At 43.8% G+C, this 17,275-nt stretch overlaps 1 protein-coding gene across 11 annotated transcripts in view; it reads left to right on the plus strand.

The window, feature by feature from the left end:
• The window catches only part of TANC2 (tetratricopeptide repeat, ankyrin repeat and coiled-coil containing 2), a 195,997-nt gene that overhangs the window by 111,890 nt on the left and 66,832 nt on the right, over positions 1 to 17,275 (plus strand). For all 11 annotated transcript variants that reach the window (XM_032091741.1, XM_032091740.1, XM_032091744.1 and 8 more), the window contains 2 exons: positions 1,370 to 1,556; positions 11,007 to 11,270. In XM_032091741.1, the coding sequence (XP_031947632.1) occupies positions 1,370 to 1,556; positions 11,007 to 11,270 (451 nt within the window). The remainder of the gene's footprint in view (positions 1 to 1,369; positions 1,557 to 11,006; positions 11,271 to 17,275) is intronic.

Genomic DNA, 17,275 nt, shown 5'->3' on the forward strand with positions numbered 1-17,275 from the left:
GAATTAAAGAAATCTCATTTAAGCAAATTCCAGAATGAACCTCTGCTGTTCCTTCCTTGGGACCAGGATCATTTTACGGTGAGTGAAGTGCAACCTGCTGAGCTTAGCTCCAGCCAACAGCAGCAGTGCAGAACTGGCTGTGCTCTGCACTGTCCCCTGAGCCAGGGAGACACGGGGTCACCTCCCTCTGCAGCACCCTAAAGATGAACTCCAGGGAGGATAATGTGCTGAAACTCCCATTTTTTAATGCTTACTTTTTGCCCATCCTCGAGGGGCAATGGACTGACCCTCCTGAGGGTGTGGCTCCTCCAGTGCCCACCCTGTGAATGGGTGCCTGTTCTGTCAGCCAGTCCTGTGCTAGGGAAGTGTTGAAATTGCCAGTTTATTTCCAAAAAAAATCTCTGAAGTCCAGTGTAAGGGTGATGAAGTTGCTGTGTTGGGTACACAAGAAGCCACCTGCGCCTGCCAAGCCCCTTGACCCTGCACAGCAGTTTTGTCCCCTGCAGGTGCTCCAGGATGTGTCTTCAGCAGGTAGAACCTTTTTCCAGGGGAGCTTCTGTATCCAGTAGCCTGTAGTTAAAACAAGGGTTCTGTCATATATCAAATTGAATTCAAGAAGGATTTTGCATTTTTAGTAAATCCATCTCCCTACACAGTATCCTATAGGGTCTTACCAAAAATCACTTTTAAAATAGCATCTTCTTTGTGCTGCTGCATTTTCCATATTATGGAGGGATTTTTTTATACTTTGTCTGGTGGGGAAAGCATGCCTGGGCAGGGAAGGGCTATCTGGTACCTAGATAAGGGATCTCTGTTGTTTTCCTGGAATGGAGGAAACATTTATAGAGCAAAATAAAAACTGCAGCCCCACAAGGATTCTGAGCAGATGGAAACAGCCCAGAGGTCTTTGTAGGATTTCCTGGATATGATGATTGTAGCTGTAAGTAAAGGTGAGATCACACTGTGTGCTTCCTGCCCCAGAGATCTCCACTTCAGCAGAGGCACAGAATTTACCTTTCTGTCACGAAAGTTTATTTGTGCTTTTTTCTTTTAAGCTTTCAGTTCAATGCTAACAAAATAATCAAAACTCCTGATCAAGTATGGAAATCAGGCTTTTGATAAATACCACTATTTATGTTTCCTGTGGCTCCTGTTGAACATGGAAGCTGGGATCTCTGAGGCATGAAGGGGAAAAACGAGCCTGGTGTCTGCCAGAGGTGGAGGGTGGCCTAGCAGATGTTTCATTTCAAACTGTAAAGCACTTCTTAACCTCACCAGACAAAGCAAATCCTCAAGTGTGAGCTACAGAAAGACTTTCCCCCTCGCAGTGCCTGTGGTGAGTGATGTGTTCCCGCTTGCCGTTTTCCAGAGCTCGGCGGTGACGCAGCGCATCAGCCCCTGCTCCACCCTGACCAGCAGCACGGCCTCCCCGCCGGCCAGCAGCCCCTGCTCCACCCTGCCGCCCGTCAGCACCAGCGTCACGGCCAAGGACTGCACCTACGGAGCCGTCACCAGCCCCACATCCACGCTGGAGAGCAGAGACAGCGGCATCATTGGTGAGTGCCAGGCCATGCTCCTCCTCCTTCTCCTCCTTCTCCTCCTTCTCCTCCTGCTCCTCACTGCTGGAGGCTGAGCCCTGCATGGTGCACTGGGCTTGTCTAACAAGGGTTGGTTTATAGTTGTAGAATCCCAGGATGGTTTGAGTTGAAAGGGATCTTGAAGACCGTCCAGTCCCACCCCTGCCACGGGCAGGGACACCTTCCACTGTCCTAGGTTGGTCCAAGACCTGTCCAACCTGGCCTTGGACACTTCCAGGGATGGGGCAGCCACAGCTGCTCTGGGCAACCTTTGCCAGGGCTTCACCACCCTCACAGGGGAGAATTTCTTCCCAATATCCCATCTAACCCTGCCCTCCCTTTCTGGCAGTGGAAAGCCATTCCACCTTGTCCTGTCACTCCAGGTCCTTGTCCCAAGTCCCTCTCCATGTTTCCTGGAGCCTCTTTGGACACTGGAAGGGGCTCTAAGGTCTCCCTGGAGCCTTCTCTTCTCCAGGCTGTACAACCCCAGCTCCAGCCTCACTCCAAAGCAGAGGAGTTCCAGGCATGTCATCAACTCAGTGACCTCCTCTGGACTCCCCAGCAGTTTCATGTCCCCTGGGGACTCCAGAGCTGGATGCAGTACTCTATTTAGTTAATACTATTTATGTCATACACCTGTGTTTGCTAATTAGTGGGAAGATTTTGCATTATTCAGGTTAATACTGCAGTGACCAAGGTGATCTGTACCCCTCCATCTTCCATTCCTCATAGGTAAAACTACATAATAGTTGGTGAAAATTAGGATGTATGAGGTTGATAACTTTGCATCAATTAATTTACTTTTGGAACTTGTTTAAATGGTGCAAGAGGAAGCCTTGGGCAGGAGCTGAACTAAATTATCACAGATTTCAGTGAATTTCTGTAGGTGCTATGGCAGGTTTTTCATTTGAGTGATCTGTGGGTTGCAAGTGTAAAGAATCTGGAGAAAATAACATACACAGATTAATTCTGTTCAGTAACTGTACAGGCACAATGGGAAACCATTAATGTTTGGATGACATCAAACAGGATGGTTGTCACTTGGGTGTCCTTGCCACATGTTCTAGGTTAAGTATTTCCCCAGCTTAAGGTTATATTTTGCCAACAATTTATGTAGTGTTTAAAAAATGAAAAAGAAAGGCAGGTTGATTATTTAGGGAGGTTAGTTGCACTAGTGGTTAACATTTTGCTTGGCTGATCAGGGAATCTGGGCTTGGTTCGGCTCCTGGATGCCACAGCAACCCTTGCAGCACTTATGTGTGCATAATCTTAAAATGCAAATGGGTGAGCTATTCTGAGCTGCATGCCAAAGTAGGTTAATGAATCCCACCAAAAGTCACTGCAGGATCCCACCCTCTTGCTTCCCTTCTCACCATGTCCCACCATCAGAGCTGCACCTTCTCCCACATCCAACCCCAAAGCTGGGCTGGGCTGGGCTGGAGGGACACGGTGAGTACAAATGGATGTTTGATCCCAGCTGGGTGCTGCCTCTGCCCAAGCTGTCAGTTGGGTCTAAGAGCTGAGCAAAGGTTAAAAGGATAAAAAAAAAAAGTTACAAGGTCCAGATCTTCAAATTCAGATATTCTTCATTTGTAAAAGAAAAGCAATGGGGAATGGGGGAGAAGGTGAGCCAAGAGGAGAGGTAGGAGCAAGTCAGCCCTTTGTCCTGGATGCCATGGAATCCTTTCCATGTAAAACGGAATGGCTGGTGAAAATCCTGACCTGTCTATAGCCTCTGAACAGCTTCCAGGACTTTTTGGCTCTCACTACGCAAAAGCAGCCAGCTGTTAATGTTCAAAAATCTGCTACTGAGAAGAAAACTGGTCAAAGAATCATATGCTGCTGTGGGGGAGCTTTGCACCTCACAGCCCCTCCAGTGTGAGTTTGGAAGCTTTGCTGCTGGAATGGAGCAGAATACAGGAAAACCTCCACCAGTCTTAGCAATCCTATAAAATAACCAGCAAACTTTTTTTGCCAGTATGCCAAGTCTGTCCAGGTGATGTTCAAGCAGCACTTCATGTCATTAGCAGCGATCTCCTAAGGAATGGCTGTTTTCCATATGGCATCTCCCTGTAGAAGTATGTTCACACACCCCAAGTTGGAATGGGGCAACACTTTTTCCCTGTGATGATCTGTTCCCTGCTGTTCCCAGCAGTCTGTTCCCTGCTGAATTGTCAGGGGATCATCCTGAGCAGGGACACAGGTAGGAGGGAAAAGCAGCTTAAAAGGGAAAGCAGTGAGCAGCGGAAATCCTCTGGCCCTGCTGCTGCAGTGAAGTGCACAGGTCTGGTGCTGTGTGGACCAGACGTTTTCACTTAGATTTTGTGGATTTATTTGATGGAGAATAACATATAAAGGAGCCCTGTCCCCTCCTGAGAGTCCCTGCACTGTAGCTTTTTCCACTTGTTCTTTTCTTGCTATTTTTTTCCTCTGATTCCTGAGCTTTTATCAAGATGCTGCCTTCTACAGATTTATGTGTTTGTGGGCTAAAAACAGGTTTGTTAATAAATTTGCCTAAATGCCTGCTAAGCAGAATAGATGCTGCTAAGCAGAATAGATGCTGCTGACAATAAAACAAGATGGATTTATTTCCAACTTTAACTGCTTTGAGAAGGGAACAAAGAGCAGCTCAAAAGGCACATCAAGATAAATTTAACTCAGGTTAAATATTTTTGTGATCTTACAGTTAAAGCATTTGAATTCCGACAGTCTCATCAGTATTATGAAATGCTCTGTTAATAATGAATAACATTTTTGAGAATTACAGATCTTTTTTTGAATCTCAATGACTTCTATTTGGGCTCATTCCCCAAAGAGGAGCTTCCTGAAAAATGTCTCATCTCAGTAACTAGTGAGCTTCTGTTCACTAATGCACCTTCATATTTTAGGTGACAGGGATGATGGTTCAGAAAGTGAAAAGGGAGCTAACTTCCCAGGTTTCTCATCAGCTCTTGAGCAAAATCAGGGGGTCACAGAATCCCAGCCACACAAAGTCTGTGAATCCCAGTTCAAATCTTTCTCCATTTCATTAAAAGGAGAGATAAAGCAGAAAGCAAAGTTGTACATGTGCCGTGGTTCGTGGTTGACGTTCGGGTGAGAAACCACGAAGTCATGAAACAACACTTCTGCCTTCCCCCTGTTAAACCACTGAGGCATCAATGTTTGGGTTTGACCCCGAACTGGTTCATAAATACTGGAGAGGTAACAGGCTAGCTACAGGTGCTGGTTACATTACTGGGAAAAAAGGGGAAGAAAGAGAGTTTAAAGCTGAAGAAAGTGACACAGAACAGATGGTAAACTCTCAGATTGACTTTGGTTTATGGTAGATGGAGCCCAGTAGATGGAGGAAAAAAAAGAATGAAAAATTGGAAGAAAGAATAGAGTGAAAAGGCTGCTCAGAAGAGAGCTAGAGGAGAGTTGAGTGTTGTCAGCTCCCCTGATGTTATTTTGGATACTTGTAATAAGTGGCTTCTCTTTAATGTTTTAGCTGGTGATGGCATGAGATTGGATGGGACTCAGCTTTTATTTAAGGAGCAACAAGATTTTAACCCTTCATGGTTATGGAAAGCTTCCCAATGATCCAAGCTTGCCCGAAAAGTTAATGCTGAGTCTTAAATAACCTCCCTCCTCTTGTGCACATACCCCGACACGTGCCTCCTTTCTGCTTTCTTGTTCAAATCTCATAATTTTAAAACCAGTTTTGAAGCATGGTGGGCTCAAACAAAGGAATAAAATTGTCATTGCTGATGCTAAAGAAGGAGAAAGGGGGAACTGGGAAACTGCTGTTGATGAGACAGGCAGAAATAAAGAAGGATCCAAAATGTGAAAGCATCGAATCAAGAAGGTGATGGAGACTCATGTGGGGTTAGAGGGATGTGTATGTGCATTTCTTCTTGTGAAATTTTGAACTTTTAAAATCCAGAGGTTGCCTGGAGCTGGCTGTTGTGGTTTAGCCCCAACCAACAGCTGAGTACTGGGAGAGAATCAGAAGGGTAAAAGTGGGTTGAGATAAGAACAGCTCAATAATTGAAATAAAATAACAACAATAACAATAATAATAATAGCATTAAAAGAAAAATAGCAAAAAGAAAAAAAACCCAAACAGATAAAGAAGTGATGTAAATGACACAGCTGCTCACCACCACCCGCCCAGTGCCCAGCCAGTTCCCCACCTTTCAGGTACCACCTGCCCCTTTCAGGTAGTTGTAGAGAGCAGTAAGGGCTCTCTGACCCTCTTTTTGTCCAGGCTGAGTTGCCCCAGCTCCCTCAGCTGTTCCTCATCAGACTTGTGCTCCCGACCCTTCCCCAGCTCTGTTGCCTTCTCTGAACACACTCAAGCCCCTTCATGTCTTTTCTGTAAGAACATGTTTGTAGAGAGAAAGCTCAACATAACGAGTCAAGGTTAAGAGCCAGTGGCTTATGGCCACTCCTGGATTTCCATAAGCCATTGTCTCTAATTTTTGTGCCTCTCTGTTGCAGAGATGTCGCTCCAGATGTGCATGTGTGCTCTGTAAAAGGGGTATGTTTAAATAATAACATGGTGGGGGGCGGGTTGATGTTTTGGTAAACATCATTAAGGTTGCTACATCTGTATTAGAGTTGGGACCTTTTTAACAGACTTCTTTCATGTTTACAATAGTGGACTGTGCTTTACAACATTAATTACCTTGTTTCTGCAAGTAATAAAGTGCAGTTTCTAAACTGAAGCTTTGCTGAGCTGTTCTGTCTCACAGTGTTTGCATGAAGTTGGGCTCAGGAGGTCGGAGGGTCTCGCTCTGTTGCAGGGCTGTTTTACCCAGACCTTGCATTTCTAGCCTGGGTAGCAGCCAGGATCGAGCCCTGCAAGGCATTCATCCCATTCCTCATCCCATTCTTTATCCCATTCCTCATCCTGCTTGTCAGTCAGTGCAGCAGGGGATTCAGATCTAGCACAGAATGGATTTAGGGTCAGGTGATGCTACTGTCGAGGTATTTTTCATTTCATTTTTAAGACCTTTTGTGTGCTCACCATGACTTATAACACCCCCAGGCCTGACAAAGAAATGGCTTTACCTGTTTAATCTCTGTCTGTTGGTGGGATTGTTGATATGAATTAAGCCAGTGATTTTAATTTCTTTTTCTCCTATTTGAGACCACTGTTGAAAGAGAAGTTAAACATCTAGCGAGTGGTGCGGATTTTGACTTCAAGCCTTGAGCAGGACAGACCTTGGGAGTTTTGGGTTTGGGTTTTTTTGCATGGAGATGCCTTAAACTCACTGCCTGGTGGTGTCCAGCAGAGAATAATGTTCTAAAGGTGCTGCAGGGTTCTTGGGGCACAGACTGCGTGTGACTGCCCGAGGCTGCTGCCTTCCCTTGGGAGCAGTTTGGACTTAAGCTTTCTGCCTGCCAAATTTTTCTGTTTGGCAGCTGGAGTGGTCTGGGGTGACATGGCTATATTTACTTGTATCCTTCTGTGGCTGAGTTTATGGAGGCTTATGTAGATTAGGGTAAAAAATTTATTTCCCTCCTTGCCAACTTGCACATGTTAGCTGGGACATCTCTAATGGAATGAGGCAAGTGGTGCTGAAGACAAGTGAAATGAGGTTAGTTCAGGCTGGGTTTGTAGCTCATTGCAGTGCAGCATATGAAAGCTCATTGCTTTGCTGCAGTTTTTTCTTTAAATCAACAAAATCCCTGTGTCTGACTTGAGGCACTGTAAATCTTTGCATATAAGTAATGTTACAGCTGTTGGTCATTGTCGCATGGGACCTACGTTACTGCTTCTCCCAGTTACAGCCGGAAGGTGAATGTAAAAGTTGATGTTTTCCAGGCATGGTCTTTGCCTTGAGGAGAATTGGTTGGGATGGTAAAGATTCCCTCATGTGTTGGACTGGAGACACATTCAGTTGAAAACCTCCCAGGGCATAGGCCAGCTTAAAACTAAATGAGAAATAATATTTGTGGCCTGTAAGTGCACAGAACTCCCTGAGAAGTGTAGTGCTGTCTGTAGTGCTGAGGTGCTGTCTTGAGGGGCTGCTGCTGCTTCAGTACAGCTCTGTTATTTCCCCAAAGAAATAGAAGTATTTTGCCCATGTTATTTTCAAAAAGTTCTGATCAGAGCTTTTGTTTCCAAGGGAAAAAGCTGCGGACAGGATTGCGGACGGGCACCTCCCTGCCTGCCCCTCATCTGAGGGGCTTTCCATGGGAACATTCATTATGTGTTTTCCAGCAGTCAGATGAGCTGGATGCCTTGAATTCTGTCTGTGCTCACATTAAATAGCGTCAGACTGTGCCAGTGGAGACTGGAGATACATCTCTATACCATAAATATATAAATGTATATGGACACGCCTATATTTATTGTGGTATTACTTCAGTGCTCTAGAGAACCTCAGTTGTTTGCGCCTGTCAGATTTCTCCTGTTCTGTTTGTGACTCACGCACTGTCCCACCTTTCTCCATCCCTTCAGTGGCTTGTTTGCTCCCAGCAGCTGTCAGCACTCACTGTGGTCAGTGTGATCTGATGGAGCAGGGCCCAGGCATGGCAAGGTTCTGATTTTTTTTCATCAGGGTTGTGCTTTTTGTCTGGATTTACTAGTTGAAGAGTTCAAGTGTTCTCCCATAGCCTCTCATGTCCCACTGGGTTCCTGTTGTGGCACTCCCAGCATGTCCCATCACTTGTCCCCTGATGCTCTGGGTCCCTTGGAGACTGGGCTTGAAAGACCTGCCTCTCTGCAGATGGCTTAAGGCAAAAATTCCTGCTCTTTGATGGATTTGAGTTCATCACTTTATCTCTTCCCAGTTTAGAGCATGCTGTCTGTTCAAAGGCTGCATTTTTTTTTTGAGCTTTTGGGTAATGAGGTGTCGTTGTGTTTAAAAATCATGGAATTATAGAGTGGTTTGTGTTGGAAGGGACCTTTAAAGACCAGATAATCCCAGTCCCCTTGCACTGTCGCCAGGTACAACATCCACACGTTTTTTGAACATTTCCAGGGATGGTGCCTCCATCACTGACCTAGACAGCCTGTTCCAGGACTTGACCATCCTTTCAATGAAGACATTTTCCCTAATATCCAACCTTAACCTTCCCTGGTGCAATTTGAGGCTGTTTCCTCTCATCCTGTCAGAATGCAATGGGAATGGGAATGGGAGTGCGGATGGGGATGGGGATGGGGATGGGGATGGGAATGGGAATGGATGGGATGGGATGGGATGGGATGGGATGGGATGGGATGGGATGGGATAGAAAATGGAATGGAATGGAAAGGAATGGAATAGAATAGAATAGAATAGAATAGAATAGAATATTTCAGTGTGAAGGGACCTACAATGATCACCTGATCCACCTCCCTGACTCTTTCAGGGCTGTCTAGATCTTTGCACTTTCATTGTATTTATCTGCCAACTTGGCATTCACAACTTTCCTCCCCTGAATATCATTCTACATCTTAACTAGTTGCAGGTAATGTAAATTTTTTGAAATTTTTGGTTGCTTTCTCCAGTTGTCACTGGGAAGGTGCAATGTCTGAGCAGCTCTGGGGGTCACACCATGGGAGACGTGCTCAGCATGTTGGTTCGTGGTGCTGACTCACAGCTAACCTGATGCTTTTGCTTTTTAACGAAAGATAAAATTATTTGGTTTAAAATAGCTCCTAGAAGAGATTAAAACCATAGAGCCATCACTTCAGCCTGTGTAGCAGCACTTAGATCATCCAGGGCTGTTCAGCAGGTAAATTAATCCACAGGGAACAGTCCTAAATACCTGATTCAGTGACGAGTTTGCACATAAAACAGCTTTAGTGTAAACCAGAGAAAATTACCTTTAAAATGAACACAAATTGTTGATTAGAAAAACGGGCAGCAGGACTTACTAGCTCTTTTTTTGTTGTTTCATTTAGCAAAAACTTATTTTGACACATAGTTATTTTGTTTTTCCTCAGTTTGATGTGTTAGAAGATGACTGATGTCAGCTGCTGATTTGTTTCTACAAAGACTAATTAGACACATACTGAGATAGGCTTTTAAAATTAATGGATTTTTTTGGATCAATGGAGTTTTTTCTGTGAATAGACAACATGGCATGCCTTGCCCTGCAAACCCAGACTTTGAAATGGAGATTTTTCTAGATAATAATTTCAAACATATTTCTTAAACAATATGAGGGAGCAAGAGAAGTGTGTGAACAGCTGGTTTCTGTTTTTATCTAATTTTCTTATCCTAAATCATAAATATGTTTACCTGACAGCAAGCCAATGTATAAATGCCAACAAATAAGTACCAGTTCTTAGCAGCTGCATGTGTTGGTTTTAAATTACAAAATATGTTGCAAGCAACTAAATTTTGGAACATTTGATGGGATGCAAAGATATTGAGCCCACTGCCTAGAAAGAAATCCAATACAAATAAAGCCATAGAAATAGGGGTGAAGGTTGAAGCCATTGTGGAGTCTGTTAGGATGGATAAAGAACAAGTTTCCCAGAGCAGCTGTGGCTGCCCCGTTCCTGAAGTGTCCAAGGCCAGGTTGGATGGGGCTTGGTACACCCTGGGATAGGGGAAGGTTTCCCTGCCCATAGCAGGGTGGGGGCAACTGGATGGGCTGTAAGGTCCCTTCCAACCCAAACCATTCTATGATTCTGTGATACATGCAGATAAAACGTGTGTGTGTTGGGACCTTGTCTCAGGGACTTAAGATTATGACCTTGAATGAACATATGGGGGACTAAAGATGAGAGGAAAGTCAATAGCCCAAAGGGGTTTACAGCCAGGGGATAACTACACTGGAATCCAGAAGAGAAAATACAAGTGGGGAGAAGATGGGGGTGTTCTGGATGAATTGAGTGTTGTCAGTTCTCAGTGGGAAAGTCAATATAGCACCAATCCTCGTCTGTAAAATGAAATAATATAAGGGAAAATGAGTGGATTACAGTTAAAGCTTCATAAAAACTTTCTGTCAGTCAAATGAGATAAGGGGTTCAGTTTCTGAACCAAACTAATCTGTGGGAGCTGGTTCAGGCAGGTCAGTGGAGGCTTCTGAATGTCAGACCTTGCAAGACCTTGCAAACTTCTGCAAACATTTCCTGGAAATGGAAAAGTAGAAACTCTGATGCCAATTAAAAGACATGAGGAGTCGTGATAATGTTTCCTCCTAAATAATTTCTCTTCTTTCTGGAATGATGTATTTGAATACAATGCAGCACAGAATTTTTAATACTCTTTGTAATTACAAATGGCTTTTAATGGTATGAGCCAAAACATTAGAGCTTAAATGTTCTTTTAGAAGCCTTAAGCAGAAACAGTATCGTTAAACTAAAATCCATAATCTCTGATTTATGTGGATGTGGAAAATATGATGAATTTTTGATTCTTGCATGGCTCAGCTCGGCATTGAGCAGTGTGTGTTCAAGCCATTCTTGCTTTGTTACTCATTTTGTTTATAATTTCTTCCTTCAAGCTACTTTGACAAGTTACTCTGAAAATGTGGAACGTACTAAATATGGAGGGGAAAGCAGTAAGGAACTTGGATCTGGAGGAAACCTGAAACCTTGGCAATCCCAGAAATCCAGCATGGACTCCTGCCTGTACCGTGTGGACGAGAACATGACAGCCTCCACCTACAGCCTCAACAAAATCCCCGAGAGGAACCTGGAGACCGTCCTGTCCCAATCAGTGCAGTCAATTCCTCTCTACCTTATGCCACGGCCAAATTCAGTGGCAGGTAAGAAATTCATGTTTGTGCCTTTAGGTCAGAGCCAGACACGGCACGTGGATGTCACAGCCCTTCTTGTGTTTCCTTATCCAAGAAGAAATCTCCTTTCTGGAGTCATTGTCCTTAAGAATCATGAAAATTGTCTTTTTGTTTGACTTATTGGTTCTAAATGGAGAATTCCTGTGTGGAAGACCATTTCTGATGGTGTCCTGTGGTTATTTCAGCAGTTCATGATCCCTTTCTTTCAAAATTGTACAACAAGATTACAGGGGAATATAATTTAAAAAGAAAAAACCAGATTATTTGCTGTCATTACAATGCAAATGTCTTGGGTTTAAGGTGCCAAGACATCGTAGCCATTTCTACTATTTCAAAGGATTCATTGCAAGTAAAATCAAGTGTCCAATGTTCTCTGAAGATCTTAAGAGCTCTGGAGTTCAGAGAGTGCTGGTACCTTCTGTCTGCAGAGGATTTGCTCTGGGTTCCATCTCTCATGGTGGACTGTGCCCCAAACATCTCACACCTCACAGCACCTGGCATTTGCTACTGACTTACATTTTTTGTCTTGGCATAAAATCAACATTATTTTCATTTAAATTCATGTCTGCTCTTTGAAACATTTCTAAATGCTGCTGTGCCATACCTTATTGGTGTCTTTTACCAGCCTGCTGAGTGTCCCCCTGAAGCTGGTAACAGCAGAGCAGAAAAAAGAGATGGGATTAGAAATATTAAAGCTTTGCTGCAAAGCTGCTTGCCTGGAATTACTCCCTGTTCCTTTATTGCCCCATATTTTTTCCTTGCTGGGTAACTTCTCTGGGGTAAAATGTGTTGTCTGTGTGTCTGTGTAGATACATGGAGAAATCCACACTTTGAATTCAGACTTCCAGAAGACCCAGAGATGAGTCTGAGAGATAGCCCAAAGAGCCTGGGATATTGTCTGTTAAATCAGCATCCCTTGGTGAACCAGGCTGCATTGCATAACTGGATTAGGTTTCCTTTTTAATCCCACTTTAGCCAGTCACAGACCTAAAAGCAATGTAGAAATGAGATTTATAGATGGTGAAGTATAAGCACGGAGCATGGAGGTGCAGCACAGACTGAAAACCTGGTATTTCAGACTGGAAAGAGGGGATAGGAAAAAACTGGAGAACTCCACTTGCGTAGCCTGCTTACTTTAGATGACTTCCTTATAAATGACACTGTGTAAACACCTTCCAAAGCAAACAGAGTAGGCTGGGCACCATAAATTTAAATACATGTGTGTTGATTTAATTGTCTTTGGCAGTTGTTGACTTGCTTGGTGCATTTAGAGGCAAATATTATTTCAAGAGGACGCTATCTATCCAGCAAAGTTCAGGAACAACTTTTCCTTCTGGATGTTTGTTTTTTGGTAGGGATTTTGCTGCTTTTAGGTACTATGACAGCTAACACAGTTCATGTCCCAGGTTTAATCATGGAGGTAACTATGATGAGAATTCAAGATTTGGCTTAACGTTTTATCATCAAATTATCACATATTAGGTCCAAATGCTTATGGCACCAGAAAATTATGGGATTTAGGTAATGGATTTATGTGGGTGGTTTTCCCCAAACAGTTTAACCTCATTGTCTTTGTGCCTGAATGGTGGGAAAGGGAAGACAAGTGTAGTTTCAGGGTTGGTTTAAGTCTGTCTCAAATGTGACACTGCTCAAAGAGTTAATGCTGAGCTGCCGATTCCATGTCCTGGCTCCAGTGACACACATTGGGTGGCCACTTGATAAACCAGATTAGTTGACTAATCCAGCTGAAATTAACCCATCAGAAAACAGGTGTATTAACTGTAAGCCTCGAGGTCTTCAGTGTGGAGACAAAGTGTAGCTGGGAGTGGGGCAAAAAGCTGCCTTTCCTTTAGTGGTATTCTATGGTATTCCACATTTTAAGGTAGTATTCCACATTTTAAGGTAATCATGAATTCACAGCTTTGCTAAAACAAGCTCATCTTCTCTTATTTGTTTTCAAATGCAGTTGAATTTGTATACAAACGGTCTGTTCTTGGGAAGCAAAGCATAGCAGCACCTATACCTGATGGCTTTTTTTTCCTCCTTTTTTTCTTTCTAGCTTTTTTTTTTTTTTAATGTTCTCCCCAAATATCTTCCAAAACAGCACAGAAATATCCTTTTTTATAGCAGCTTACAAAGTGCAGTCACTGAATGTGTCATGTCCCTGCTGTCACTGAGCAGTTTACAACTGGGAGTAGTTCTTACAACCTGTTCTTCCCTGTGAAGCCCTGGCACAGGGTGCCCAGAGCAGCTGTGGCTGCCCCATCACTGGAAGTGTCCAAGGCCAGGTTGGACAGGGCTTGGAGCAACCTGGGCTAGTGGGAGGTGTCCCTGCCCATGTCAGGGGGTGGCATTGGATGTGCTTTAAGGTCCTTTCCAACCCAGACTATTCCATGATTCTACACTTAATCTCATCTTGCTCTTTGTTGCATAACGTGAATACCAAAATGGGATGATAGATTTGGTAGAGTACATCCAGGTCTTGGTAAATCTCTGAGATTCAAGCATTACCACTTATGTGGCCCTTTTTAGAAGCCCAGTTGTGGGAGCAGTGGGAGCACATCTTGCACACCAGCTCCTCATGGTGAGCAATGCTGAGTTACTACACAGAGTACAGACATCATCAGGTAATTTTATGGAATTAAGCCCTCATGGGTTGGAAAGGGCACTGCTGCCTGCCTGGGCAGCCAGCCTGGCAAAGCACGGACTTGGAATGGGAAGGGGAACTGTGCTGCCTAAGGGAGACCCTTGGCATTGGAGTTGGGCATTCAGATTTTTGAACGAACCCAGATTTCTTATGGAAGTTTGCATTCCGTGTACACAACAAATGTCCCATTCTATTTCCATTACCTGTGAAATGAAACATGAAATCTGGTGTTATTCAGACCACATGCATGGTTTATAAGGTCTGTTTAAATATTAATAGAGAATTAAAATGCCCTTATATAGTACCAGCTCTGTTCTTTTTCCTCTTGGAGAATACAAAATAGCAGCAAATATATCATTAGTTGCAAACTTAAATTCTTTATCCACTAGAACAGTGTATTAACAGAATCACAGAATCCCAGAATGGTTTGCATTGAAAAGGACCTTAAAGACCATCCAGTTCCACCCCTCGCCATAGGCTGGGACTCCCTCCGCTAGACCAGGTTGCTCCAAGTCCTCTCCAACCTGGCCTTGGACACTTCCAGAAATAGGGCAGCCACAGCTTCTCTGAGCAACCTGTGCCTCCCCACCCTCACAGGGAAGACTTTCTTCCCAGTATCCCATCTAACCCTGCCCTCTGGAACTTTGAAGCGTTATTGTTGAACCTGAGGGCAGGATTTGCAGAAATGCCTATAAATTTTGTGGGTTTGAGAACACACCCATGGCAGGAGGTTGGAACAAGATGACCTCAGGGTGAGCTGAATCCCTTCACTCAGAGAAGAGGAGCAACGCCCTTCCCGTCTTCTCCCCATCTCCCCCAGAGATCCCCTCTGCAGAGTCCACCCCCTACTTAGGTCACCAAATCTCTATTTCAGGTCAGGTTGCTTTGTGTTTGTTGCTCAAATAGTGCATTGGCACTGAATTATCTTCCACTGTTTGCTGTTTCCCTGGGAGAATTGCATCTGCAGTATGCAAATACTATTTCTGAGGAGGAAATTATTCCCTCCGTGGTGTTTTATCTGCAGTCACTGTGTCTCATTATGTAGGATATGGTTCAGGATTTAGGGGAAGCTTTCAACAGTTTAATATTATATTTTCTAAGATAAATTGATCTTGCAAAATTTTTGAAGTACCGAGGCATATTCTCAGGAAAAAGTGCTTCTGGCTCCTCTGGCCTTAGACCTCTTTAATTATTTCTCAGTTCTAAACCAGGAAGATAAATCTCAGTTCATCAGTCTGAGCTGTGGCAGGGTAGTTGGACTGACAGTTGGGAAAATAACCCATGGCAAAACCTGCAATGGATCTCGCAGTAGACATCGAGTCTCCTCTGTCGCAGCTGTAGAAGATGGTGATGATGATGAAGATGGGAAGGGAGCCTGTCTTTGGGCTGCTGAGAAATATCTCCTCACTTCTTGCAGGACCAAAGTGAATCAGGCCACTGACCATCGTTGTGCTCTTCTCTGGCAGTGAGAAGAGCAAAAAGAAAAACAAGTCCAAGAGAAAAAAGAAAGACACAGTCCACCTCTGCAAAGCATCTGGGGTTGCAGCTGGTGCTCATCTCACAAACAGGATAGAGGTGGAAATGGAGACTCCTTAACAGTTTAAAAGAAAAACCAAAGGTACTGTCAGGATTGCAGTTCTTCTCAGGAAACAGAACAATTATTGTTTTGGAGCAAGCAGACTTGATGGTCTTTCCTTGATTTGAATGAGAGACTGAAGAGCAGTAGAATGGTGTGGGTTGAGAGAGAGCTTTAAGGCTGGCTGGTCTATCCCCTGCCACGGACGGGGACGTCTCCGAGACCAGACTGCCCAGAGCCCTGTCCAGCCTGTGGAGGCACTCTCTGGCATGGATGTAGGGATGAAGGCTGGAGCAAGAAGGCCCAGCCTGCCTGACGTGGTACCAGCCTCCTGGGCAAGATGATGGTTCATGTCCCGGCGCTGGGTATCCCTGGGACACTTTGGCTCTGCCTGGGTGTGCTGTAGTGACACCTGCTCTTCTTCTTCCCCTGCAGATCCTCTGGCTTAGTGACACTGCAAAATTGGACAGAAATTGCCGTGCAAAAGGCACATTTTGGGGGCCAGGAGTGACCCTGAGAGCAATGCTGGGAGTAGGTTGAGGACTCAAAGCTAACAGAAAATAACCCATGTCCCTGCTAAAGGCCCTTCTGTCTAATTGCAGCATCTCATCCTTAATCAGTCCTTCACAGTGAGCATGTAATCAGCTTTGCATGAGTAGAAGAGCATGAAGAACGTCTAAAAACAGACCAGGATGGTTTTTTTCTTCTCCTTCTTCTCCTTCTTCTCCTTCTTCTCCTTCTCCTTCTCCTTCTTCTTCTACTTCTTCCTCCTGTTTATCTTTTGTCCTCTGTCCCTTTCTCTCTTACTCTCTTCCTTAAAATAGAGAATTTAGGCAATTGAAGAACAGCATTAAAAGTTGCTGACAAGTTTAAGCCCCTTCTCCCCACCCCAGGTCTCTGAATCTTGCTTATGTTTTGACTGCAACACCATCTTATAAAGGTGTTTACATGGTCATTAAGAATTGTATGAAAAAAGTGTTCCTCTTAGTTTCAAAATGTTCTGCCTTCCAGTTTTGTTGAAGTGTTGCATCTTGTGTTGGGTCACAAGGAGGAAGGATCCAAAGTCCGGTGCCCTGAGCAACTCTGAAGAGCTGCATCAAAATATTTAGCCAATTCACAGTAAATCATTAATGTCAGCTTCACAGGCAGTCTTTGGAGAAGTCATTTAATGAATTAGTTCAAGTTAAAATAATAATCTTGTTATGGTAATTGACCGAAAACTGAAGAAATAAAAGCAGTATTGGATAGAGAGTGCTGGGCAGCCTAGTACTGATTTCTATGGGTAAATGTTTAATGTGAATTTTGGAAATGCTTATCAGAACAACACCAGAGCTGGTAATCTGCACAGACTTATTTTAAAGTTTTCTGTTTATAATGGGGAGGATGACTTCATGCAATGAAGTTTCTTTGCTTTGTAATAGTCTGTAAATGCCTTGGCTGAAAATGGTCTGAAATGGCAGAACAGTGGGTAAATTCAGATACAAGGAATTCAAATTACTTTTTTAAGCCACATTTTCTCCTCTTTTCCAATCATCACCATGGCAGAAGCTTTGTGGCCAGTGTTAGTTCTTGTCTGCCCCAACTGTGTTGATCAGTGTAGTGATAGCACCTTCAGCAGAGAGCAGTAAATTATTCCTGTTTATTCCAGCATTGTAAAGAAAACTGAATTCTCCCATGAGCAAGTCACATTGGAATAATAAAGTTATCTTCGTTAGTTCAGATAACATTTTCCTCATTTATTCATGTATTTTT

This window comes from Corvus moneduloides, chromosome 26 (genome assembly GCF_009650955.1).
Source record: "Corvus moneduloides isolate bCorMon1 chromosome 26, bCorMon1.pri, whole genome shotgun sequence".
Taxonomy (NCBI): Eukaryota; Metazoa; Chordata; class Aves; order Passeriformes; family Corvidae; genus Corvus; species Corvus moneduloides.